The sequence below is a fragment of the Gavialis gangeticus genome, unplaced genomic scaffold (genome assembly GCF_001723915.1).
Source record: "Gavialis gangeticus isolate Ggan-Ray unplaced genomic scaffold, GavGan_comp1, whole genome shotgun sequence".
Taxonomy (NCBI): Eukaryota; Metazoa; Chordata; order Crocodylia; family Gavialidae; genus Gavialis; species Gavialis gangeticus.
The window spans coordinates 814,186-825,819 of NW_017728962.1; the positions used below are offsets into that span (position 1 = coordinate 814,186).

General features: G+C 36.6%; 1 protein-coding gene across 1 annotated transcript in view; it reads left to right on the forward strand.

Annotated features, from left to right (window-relative positions):
- Positions 1-11,634, forward strand: part of IVNS1ABP (influenza virus NS1A binding protein) — a 29,063-nt gene that overhangs the window by 10,079 nt on the left and 7,350 nt on the right. The window contains exons 2-14 of the mRNA XM_019501272.1: positions 623-862; positions 2,255-2,379; positions 2,746-2,915; positions 3,014-3,089; positions 3,701-3,874; positions 4,445-4,570; positions 5,992-6,099; positions 8,356-8,482; positions 8,845-9,069; positions 9,297-9,418; positions 10,738-10,864; positions 10,962-11,093; positions 11,258-11,431. Of these exons, the coding sequence (XP_019356817.1) occupies positions 2,269-2,379; positions 2,746-2,915; positions 3,014-3,089; positions 3,701-3,874; positions 4,445-4,570; positions 5,992-6,099; positions 8,356-8,482; positions 8,845-9,069; positions 9,297-9,418; positions 10,738-10,864; positions 10,962-11,093; positions 11,258-11,431 (1,672 nt within the window). The 5' untranslated portion in view covers positions 623-862; positions 2,255-2,268. The remainder of the gene's footprint in view (positions 1-622; positions 863-2,254; positions 2,380-2,745; positions 2,916-3,013; positions 3,090-3,700; positions 3,875-4,444; positions 4,571-5,991; positions 6,100-8,355; positions 8,483-8,844; positions 9,070-9,296; positions 9,419-10,737; positions 10,865-10,961; positions 11,094-11,257; positions 11,432-11,634) is intronic.

Consider the following 11,634-nt stretch of genomic DNA (forward strand, 5'->3'; position numbering starts at 1 on the left):
ATAAATCCAAGGTCTATAGTTAGTCCATGATTTTTTGTATCCAGTAGGTAGATGAAATGAAGTTCATAGGCTTGTCTGTGAAAAGTGGTTTGTAAATTCCCTTTGAGGATTTGAACTGAGAGATGTGAGAGAGAGTGTTTTTTCTTGTGGGAAATGTGCCCCCACAGGTAATTGAGTATTCGTGTCTTTGATAGATTTCTGGTGTGTGTTCATTCTGGTGCGCATTTGTTGTTTGGTCTTTCCTATGTATTTTCCATCGTGACATTTGGTGCCCTAGATGAGAGAGATTACATTTCTGGAGGTGCAGCTGTAAGATCCAGGAATGCTGATGGTTCTGTGGAATGTACTAATTGTGGGGGTGGTAGAGAGATGTTGGCAGATTTTGCGTTTCTTGTCATGGCAAAATCTCTTGTAAGAATTGGGTCATCTTCTACTATGGGTTACAGTTGTTTGAGGATTTTCTGTATAGGTTCCAGGGATGGGTGATATGTTATAACCAGTGATGTGTGATTCATGGGGGTTTTCCTTCCGTACTGCAGCAATTCTTCATGTGATATCTTGGTGGCTCTTTCAAAAGATTATCCTTGGTACTTTACTCATTTCCATTTTCTTTATATCGCAGTTTATGATGCATTATTACCACAGAAGAAATTCATGTCTATAGCTTTTAAGGACTTGGTTACATCATTTTCAAGCCTGGTAGTTTTGGAATCATCATTGCAGCCCAAGACGCATCTATCTGCATTTCAATAACCGTCTTCATATAAGAAGATATTGAAAGTGACATACTCTGCTTTAATACACCTGTGTCATTGGATTATTCAGGATCCCCCAGTTGTAAATTTACAGTTGTATTTAGCAGGTAAATTAATTCCATTAGCTGTATATATGATTGATATCATAATTAACAATACTTTGTTAGTTCTTTGCAGGTAAGATGTAGCCAGAACATATAAAAGTTGCTTGTCACGTTTTTTAGAAAAAACATAATACTGTCAAACCTTAGCAGGACATTTTATTAGTAAACAAACTTGGGTATAGTTAATCTCTGTAGTAAGTCTACTTGAAATAAATTAATTTATGCAAGGATGTGTTTTAGTTCCCTAGTCTATAAATGACCTGAAGTATTAAAAAAAAACTTTGCATTTTATGGTAATTCTCTTCAGTTATGAATTGAAGACTTCAATTGTTACTTTTATAATATATTAGATATGGCAAACTAAATCTTATTCCAGTACGTTTTTTAGGTAAATTTTAGGATAGGTGTTTAAAAAGAAGTACCATGTTCCTTTTGGCACTTCCAGACATTACATCTTAACCTTGTCAGCTGTACATGGAATATCTAAACATGGCATGTAGAGCAGGGTAGAAATTAGAATGCATCGGGTTTCAAACTTCTGAGTTCATTTTATACTATTTTTTTACTATTCTGTAACCACGTTTTCTTATATCTAAAAGTGGTTCCCCTTCAGTTGTGTTTAACTTTCAAGTAGAACAAACAGTAGTGCCTGATTAGGACTAAACTGCAGAATCTGTGAAATGGGCTGCACAAACTGCTGTCCCATGCAGAAAATCCACTTTAACTGTTCTCAAATCATTTAGAGAAACTTTTTAATAATCATAAAAGGTGGTTGTAAGAAGGCAAGGTGAAAGCTTTAAACATAAGTTATTTTTGATTTGATGGTGCACGCCTCTTGGTTGCAAAATTAAAAGCATCCAGAGAAATGTAATAGGGTTCTTTTAAATACTTTAAATTTAGTTTTTAAATGTTTTGTAGAGTTAGAAAATGTTTATGAAATAGGTTGAAACAAAGTGAAGTCCTTGTACTTTCTTTCCATCAGTTGCTCATATGCAATTCCTTTGTGGAAAGATTAGAATGCATAGTTTTAGTAGAATTTCAAGAACTAGAATTTCAGTACCACCATTCTTTTGCTGTCATGCTGATCTAATAAAGTATAGGTTACATCAAGCTAGTAAGGATCAGATTAATTTAAAGAAAATGTACACATGTTGATATGGAAATATAAATCTTACTAATCTCATTTGTCTGCTAGTGCAGGACTCTTGATAACAGTATTTTTTCATAGCACCCATACAGTCTAACTTCAAAGGTGTTACTGCTCTTCATTATGTGAAGATTCCAGAAAATGTCTGTTATATTTAGAAAGAGGATCCTGGTATTGTTTTATATCAAATATTGTTTGATAGTGTGGTGAAGTCCTCTGAATGTAAACTTTGCAAATTCTTTCGTTAGCCAAAAACAGCAAAATGATTCCTAATGGGTATTTGATGTTTGAAGATGAAAATTTCATCGAGTCATCTGTTGCCAAATTAAACGCCTTGCGCAAAAGTGGTCAATTCTGCGATGTACGACTCCAGGTAAATTAAACTTTGTCTGCTGGGTTAGAGAGTTAAATGATTTATTTATTCTCTCTGTAGATATTAATTCTATGAACCTTATTTAGAGAACCTAATTTATTGCATAGTGCAAGAGAAATTCTGCATTTGGGAGAAATATGGGGCCAGTTTTGCTCTGATTACGTAACAGAAAGTGCATTAATTTAGTTAATCTGATAATTCATTAATTGAATAACTGTTAACATAAAATAACTTCTCTAATGTATAGAGTTGAGCTATTTAGGTTTTCATCAGGTTTACACAGTGTTCTGTCTTTTTAATGCTGTGTATTTTTAAAAAATCACTGTTGGCTAGTGTCTTAATTCCTCCTTTTATTTTTTATTAAAGGTGTGTGGGCATGAGATGTTGGCGCACAGGGCAGTCTTAGCTTGCTGCAGTCCCTACTTGTTTGAAATATTCAATAATGACAGTGATTCTCATGGAATTTCACATGTTAAATTTGATGATCTCAATCCAGAAGCTGTTGAAGTCTTGTTGAATTATGCCTACACTGCTCAGTAAGTCTTTTCCTTGGTGGGGTCAGAACATAAAGTTAAATGTTTAGGTAATGCAAGTTGTTTTTCAACAGTGTTTCAAAATAAACTTCTTTTAATAGGTTAAAAGCTGATAAAGAACTGGTAAAAGATGTGTACTCTGCAGCAAAGAAGTTGAAGATGGAGAGAGTCAAGCAGGTATAATTTTAGCTGTAGTAGTAGACCTTCCATAAACCTTTTAAGGGATGGAACACTACTTTATCTGGGTACTCCCTTGTGATTACATCCTGGAAAAGTGATTTTTTTTCTTTTAATAAAGACTACTTGTTACTCAGCAAATCATGCATCACATTCTTGAGAGTCAGGGCTTGCAGTTTGAAAAGACAACATCCTTTTTTACTTAAGCTGACTAAATTAATTTCTGTACTGGAGGACAAACAGTGCTTAAGTAGATGCCTACTTGTGTGAAGTGTGGAAACCATAGGTAGATTATTAAAAAACTGCTAGTGTTTTAGTGAAAAGTTACATTCCAGGAAATGTTGCTAGAAAACCTGTTTTGCAGCCTATTTTTTTTCTCCCTATCCTATGGCATTTTTGTAATAAAAAAAATTAGTATCACTGTTTTACATTTAACATTACAATAGCGTTATCCCTCTATTAAATATCTATTCTTGTTTCAGGGAGATGCAGGTAAAACCATTCAATAGATAGAAAACTGAGTGTCTCCTGTGTATGGGAAAATAAATGTACATGCTAAAGTGTGGTCATCCAGTAGACTTAGGATATGGCTCTGGCCTTTTTTTTTAAAGGTTTGTGGCGATTATTTACTCTCCAAGATGGATGTTCAGAGCTGTATCTCTTACCGGAACTTTGCAAGTTGTATGGGAGATTCACGTTTGTTAAACAAGATTGATGGTTACATTCAGGAGCATTTGTTGCAGATTTCAGAACAGGAAGAATTCCTCAAACTTCCACGATTAAAGGTTAGAAGAATTTTAAACCTGCCTTATACTCTAGTAACTGAGATAAAACTAGGTAGTAGTGTGTGGATTGGTTTCTTCTGGTTTTTATAAATTAAGTAAGGTAAGCTGTGTATGTATATCAAGGGGTTCGTTCTTCTGGTAGAAAAATTTAGCACATGCTGAGTTTTATAACTCCAATTACTTTTATACTGGTGTTCTATACAAAACTTATCAACTCTTTAATTTAGGTCATAGTCCATTGTGCCATGCACATAGGCTTCCCAGGATACACAATGTCTTCCTTCCTATGAAAGTGTAACACAGAATTACCTCTATACTTCAAAATCCAAGAATGTAAAAAGATGCGTTCTATTCTTGGAGTATAAGAACACAGCCATTGGCTGATATGAAAGGTATAATTTTGCAAGTCTTAAAGAGTACTTGGCCTTTGCAATATCTGGAGGTGAAACAGAAACATGTCTTAATTTATCTAGGAATAAAAGCATTTTTACATACTGACCAGGGTACAGTTTGTATCCTGTGGGTTTTTATTAGCCATTAAACTATATTTTCTTCTGTTTTTAACTCCAGCTTGAGGTAATGCTTGAAGACAATGTTGGTCTGCCCAGCAATGGAAAATTATACACAAAGGTAATCAACTGGGTGCAGCACAGTATCTGGGAGAACGGAGACAGTCTAGAAGATCTGATGGAAGAGGTTAGTTTTTAAGAAAGTGGGATTGAACGGTTTTAAAAAAATAAGCTTCTGTGAAGTGAAGGATGATCCCTTTATTGATTTTTTCTTTTTATTTTATTTTTTTAACCATGACCCTAAAGAATTTAAATTTTACTGTAGGTACCCCTAAGCTGAGAAACTGGGGGGGTATTCAGGTGAGCTGAATGAAACTGTTCAGTTTGGTTTTCTGCTTTCCTTTTTTGCTCAGTATTTGCTGTTGACTTCCAAGTAGCATGTTATTTTGCTTTTGGAAATGGGGAGGTGGTACTGAAACTTACTGTAGATTCTTAATGTTTTCCTTCACAGGTTTTTGCTTGTAAATGAGAAGTAGGTAAAAGCTTCTAATGGTTGTTCCTCCCCATTGATTTATCTCCCCATAGGTTTATTAACAAAACTAGGATACCAAGGCTGAAGAACCAAGAAGAAACCTCAAGTGTATTGACACGTAAAGAAGCAGCTGTCCTGCCCCAGTTCTCCTAAGAAAATCCGCTGTGGGCAGAGAACGATGATGATGATTTAATGGTGTTTACTTACTCCTTTACAGGATACCTTATTTAAAAGTTTTGTGTGTTGTTAAATAATTTTACTCATGAATACAACTACTGTGTTTAGAATGGGCAAATTTTTTAATACCTTCATTTGATGGAAATCATAGACAAATTCCAAATTTTTTACCCTGCTTGGAAAATTGGAGCTTACAAAGCCACGTGGAGCATCATAAAGTCTTTCCAGTTTATTATTACAGGCAAGGTAGATCTTCGGGACACTCTTGTATAGGCAAAAAATACATGCTGATACTGTTGAATATTCTTACATGCATGTTTCCCTTTTGAATAATTGGTGTTAAGATGCTCTATGATTTTTCTGTGTTGCAGTTCAGATGCATTTGAGTAATGCATTGCATCTGGTATCTCATTTAAGCAACACTTTCTTCAAATTTTTTTTCCCTGCCATCCCTTTTACCTTCCTTTCCATAATCCATTGTCTGACTTCCCATATCTCTTTTTCCCTTAACTTTTCAACCAAGAAAATTACTGTATTTGCAAAAACTTTTGTTTTCAGAGGATAACAAGTTTGCTTGTTAGAGATTTGTTGATTTGTAAAATTCTGCAAGACAATGTATACAATGCTTGTCCTATATATTAATGTTTCTGTATTGGGGAAAAGAAGTCCTTTGGAAAAATGAAGATTTCTTTCAAGCTGAAAAAATGAGGACCCTTCAGCCAGTATTTGAAGACTTACCACCATGATATCTGCTTTCTTTTAATTTTGTCATTCTACTAGATTAAGATGAGATGACAAAAACTCTGCTGGAGATTACCTTGTGGAGTTTGTGTAATCTACCTCTAGTTAAGTAGCTATGGAGACAGTAGCCACATGGGTATTCTGTTGCTGTTTTGCAGGTTCAAACGTTGTACTACTCAGCTGATCACAAGCTGCTTGATGGGAATCTTCTAGATGGACAGGCTGAGGTGTATGGCAGTGATGATGACCACATTCAGTTTGTGCAGGTACAAATTGCACATAGTCTGAGGTAATCTCAGGTTAAAAAGAAACAGCAAATGATTAGGGCAGTTTTATAGCACGCCTAAATACATAGTATACTGTAGTGAAGGAAGCAGCAATAGACTAATGGTAAAAGGAAATGGGGAAAGCATTTTATGGAAAGGGATATTCTGACATTAGTGGCTCGTTTTACTTCAACTAGTTGTAACAAATTTCAAGTCTAAATATATGGTTCTAAAAAAAAAAGTGAAGAACAAAGGTTGAAAGTGTGCATCCACGCTGCGTAGTTTATTTTTGTAGAAAGGGGGGGGAAATTTAGTTTACTGTTAAGTGAGTGAGAAGGGTACAGTATTAGGGCTGTACATTTCCTATGGATATAGAAAATATGGATGCCACAATAGATGGACAGGTGGCTACCAAAAAGTTTTCAGACATTAAAGAATTTGGAGGATTTTTTTTTAACATAAAGTCTAACAACAGCAGGAGTACTGTATTCTGATTTCTAAGTTGATCCCACATGGGAAAAACAATTTTTCCCCAGACATAAGTAAATAACTACAGATAAGAACACTGAGCTGCTATTACCCGTACAATATCCCACTGGAGATTGTGGTAAGCAAGTAAAGTATCCAGAGGGTAAAATGTACAACGTAGTAGAGTACTAGAATAAAAACTGCACTGAAAAAAAATCTGAATTGGCGTTTTCCTTGCATGTACAATGAAGGGGGCTCATACTGAGATGGGGACTCAATCAGAAGTGGATCCTGTGTATAAGTAAAAAGTATGTTTATGGTTCTTGGGTAGGAAAAGAACGTAGACTTACACACAAGAAAATACAGTAATTTCTTTTCGTTTTGAGGCCAAATGGTACACTGTAATAATAAATTAAGATTTGTACCTACTCAGACTTGGCCTTAAACTTTATTTGCAAGTCGAGTTTAATTGTAGGTTTGTTTACATGCCTGAAATGTACACGATTAGCAGTCTGAACAAGAAGTAGTCTCTTGTTCAGACCTTAACTACTTTAGGAAAGGAACTTAATACACTGGTTCTCAAACCTTTTTTTTGGCGGATCACTTGAAAATTGCTGAGGGTCTTGGCGGACCACTTAAACTATTTTTGTTTTACAAATCAGAGCACACAACTCATAGTTTAATATCAGTAGTCTTACTTTTCTACTGAGATGCATGTGCCTGTTTTTTTTGAGCCAAGTTATGGGAAGTCGGGTATAATGTTTGTCAGCTTTAGCCTTAAGTCACCTTTCTGCAGACCACCTGAAGGAGCTTGCTGACCACAGTTTGAGAACCTCTGCAATAATAGGTTGTTGCATCCAAATTAGCAGTTACTATGTCCATCTTTAGATGGCCACTGGTTTTCATTGACGAATAAGAAGTGGAAATGGAGAAGCAGTCTGATTTCCTTAGCACTTGTTTAAATGTTTTTAATATTTGCTCAGAATATGGATTTCAGAAGTGATAGTGCATTACAGATTTTTTGCTGTGTTTCAGCTACATCTGTAGATACACAATGTATCTAGAATACAAGAGTCCATATCTGCATTATAAATTTCAAGATTAGGGATTCTGTCTTTGCTATATAAAATTAATAATGTTGAATTCTCTTGTACTAACTCTTACTTGGAAAAATAGTGTGGTGGCATCTGAAATAGAGCAATCTTATTGCTTTGGATGAAAAAGTGAATATCCATGCAAAAGAGTAAGAGTGGATAAATAACATGAGCAGAGAGAATTTGAAGCCAAATCAAAGTCTTAGTTCCTCAAATTTCAGAAACATTTAGTTGATAGATAATCCACTTCGGAATTTGAATGTTTGGCTCAAGTTCTGAAGGCAGAGTTTGAAAATGTAAACTTCCAGTTCATGAACTAAGCCTGTGATGGAATGTGTATTTTCATAGATCTAAAAGATGTAGGATGTCTTAAAAATCCTTTGTCTAATGGAAATGCATGCTTGGCTAAAACTGAATTTGAAGGCATGATTTCTAAACTGAGACAAAGAATGACTTAGTAATGATAATTTGAGATTAAATAAATGTTCAGATGGGAGCAAACCCTTTTTGGATGTTGCTTTAAATATCTGAGCTGTTCTGTTCTTTGAAATTTAGGTGTGCTATAAATAATGCTCTGCAGAGGTAAAAAATGAGCATTTTCCTCAATGATACAGAGATTTAGTTCAGAGAAGTAAAGGTAGATCAAGATGTGGTCTTATGGCTAGGCTTCTGTAGCTGCCTTTTGATTTTGCAGAAAAAACCACCACGTGAGAATGGTCACAAGCAGATAAGTAGCAGCTCCTCTGGAAGTCTTTCTCCAAATGCCACTGTACAGAGCCCTAAGCATGAATGGAAAATCGTTGCTTCAGAGAAGACTTCGAGTGAGTGCCTCAGTTTCTTTTATTTCATAGGGTTTCCTGTTGCTCTTGAAGTATATGACCACCTCATGAATACTACTGAAATCATTTCAATATGCCTATAATACAAAGAAGTATTGTCTCCATTTTCTTGCCTGAGTCGAGATCTAAGACACATGGACATATGCACAAGAAATATGTAATAGAATGGAAGTCAAAGCACATATCACTTGAATTCCAAGTCCTTAAGCTAAATGTCCCATTTGTCCTTATTGAAGTTTTGGAGCCTGTTTATAGAATCTCTAGCCATGTAGGGTCTTACCTTGGAAGCCTCTAGTTGGTGTTTAAAAATAGTAGTTATTTTAATTGTTGTGGGTTTTTTTCAGATAATATCTACCTGTGTCTTGCTGTTCTGGATGGTGTATTTTGTGTGATCTTCCTTCATGGACGGAACAGTCCTCAGAGCTCTCCAACTAGTACTCCACGACTCCTGAAAAGTCTGAGTTTTGAGATTCAACCAGATGATGTTATAGAGAAGCCCATGTCTCCTATGCAGTATGCAAGATCAGGATTGGGAACAGCAGAACTTAATGGCAAGCTAATAGCCGCAGGTAAAAAAAAAAAAAAAAAAATAATGAAACAAAAAGCCCACTTTTTTATTTTAAATCAAAAGTTTGCTTGGTTTAGAAAAGAATATGAATAGCTATACAGCATTTTTCATAATGAAACAAATTTAACCCACAATTTTAAAGATCTAACCTTAGAACAGTTAATGTTCCAGGAATCAACATTTAATTTTATGCTTTCTTGTTTCTGACTCCTTGTACCTTATCGTTAGGTGGCTATAACAGAGAGGAATGTTTGCGCACAGTGGAATGCTACGACCCCCAGAAGGACTGCTGGAGTTTCATCGCACCTATGAGAACTCCAAGAGCTAGATTCCAAATGGCTGTTCTAATGGTATGTGTTGTGTAATGGGACAGTATTGCATATGTTTACAGGGGTGGGGGCTAGATGCTTAGGCATGCACCTTTTAAAGTGTAGAATTTGGATTATGCAGGGAGAGGGAAAAAAAAGTGAAATAACTTGGGTATTAGATTCATGCAAGCATTTACTTGAAACTTGAAAGAATTAAGAATTTCTATGATGATTTCAAAAGAAATGATGTAGGCAGGCAATGGTGTAATAGGCATTCTCCATGTTACAGGAATCATGCAATTAACTGGTTAATTGCACAATAAAAAATTCCAGACTGCTGTAAAGTTGGACCTCAAAATATGTACTACAATAGCTGGTTGCTATGATCTTTAATTTGCACATGTAGCAGGATCTCCTGTATGGCTGGGAACCCCACTAGCTGTGGGTTCCCAGCTGCAGGGGTGTATGTTGCCCAGCCAGGGCTGTGAGTACTGACACTGGGTCCCTCCCTGTACTGTGCCTCCTGATGGTTTCCTCCCCCCAGTGCATGACACCCCAGGGGTGAGAAGATTGCTGCTTACACTGTGATCTCCCAGCTACTGGGGGTGGGGTGCCCCCACAGCTGGGTGCCGCTTGGCTGAGGGGGCTCCCTGCTATGAGAGCTTGCTGCTTTGCTTGTGAAGAGACAGCCTGGGATCAGATTCCCCCAGTGGGATCTAATGCATAATCCCGCAGTTGTGCCTCTTGCCATGCACGTGTGGCATGACAGGAGGTGCAATTGTGTGAATTGCACATGAGATTCTATTGTGTCTTTACCTGCATGTGTAGAGGCCATAGTGTCATATCCCAGTTGGTAGTACAGTTAGTGTATTAAGTTCCATATATTTGTCATGAGGCCTTCTAGTCTTACTGAGCCAAAAGTAAAAAAAAAAAGCACCAAACAGACAGTTTCTCAGTTGGATAGTTCCCTCTATCTTACAGTAAGAGGCAGTCGCCTACTGGAACCTACTGTGCAAAGCTGATTCCTTAGACTTGAGGAAACAGTTAATTTCATCAGTTTTGCAGTGTGCTTCTTGGTACCATGGTTAGTTGAAATGTTTTCTTAGCAATGATGATGTTTTCTTTAAACAGATGTAGAAATGTCTTGGGAGATACAAAACTGTTTTTGAAATGTAACTGAATTTCCAGTAGTTGAATAGTAATAGGCCCAGCTTTGTTTGGTATCAAAATATCTATCTCTCTTATGGCAGGGGACAGCAACCTACAGCCCATGGGCTGTATCCAGCCCACAGAGCAGTAGTTTTGGTGCAGAGCTTTACCCTCAAATATTGTATGAAACTTTTTTTCTTTCCTCTGTTTAGGGACATCTGTATGTCGTAGGTGGATCAAATGGCCACTCAGATGACTTGAGCTGTGGAGAAATGTATGATCCAGAAATAGATGACTGGACTCCTGTTCCAGAACTGAGAACCAACCGTTGCAATGCAGGTAATGGCTGTTTCATTGCTGGTTTCCTGTCATCTCCCTATTTCATTTAGTAGATCACAACAATTCTTTTTCAAATTATTTTTTTTAATCAAAACAGGAGTATGTGCTCTGAATGGAAAGCTGTATATTGTTGGTGGCTCAGATCCTTACGGTCAAAAGGGACTTAAAAATTGCGATGTGTTTGATCCTGTAACAAAATCTTGGATGAACTGTGCTCCCCTTAACATTCGTAAGTCTGCATTGTACTTAAAAGCAGATCTCTTACTCTGTTGCCTACCTAGATATGCTTATTTCTAATGAAAAAGTCCATTGTTACGATGACATACCTGTATTGCAAATATCATGGTTGTAGATGACTTCTGACTGGTTTTAACTGAGTAGCATCTATTACAGGTCGACATCAGTCAGCAGTATGTGAATTGGGTGGATATTTATACATAATTGGAGGAGCAGAATCTTGGAACTGTCTGAATAGCGTGGAGCGCTATAATCCAGAGAATGACACCTGGATGCTAATTGCTCCTATGAATGTGGCTAGACGTGGAGCAGGAGTGGCTGTTCACGATGGTAAGCTTACAGGTTTTTCAGATAAGACAAAGTTTGCCTAAGAAATTAAGTCTAACTTGTGACAGGCAGACTTTTAATAGAACAAGGTAAATTGCAAAGCAAAATAACTGTTAGTGGATCTGTCCTTGCTGATGCTTTCTGGCTTTGACTTGTAGCCTTCACTGAATATGCACCATCAGAATTTTCTGTGCTGATTTTTTTTT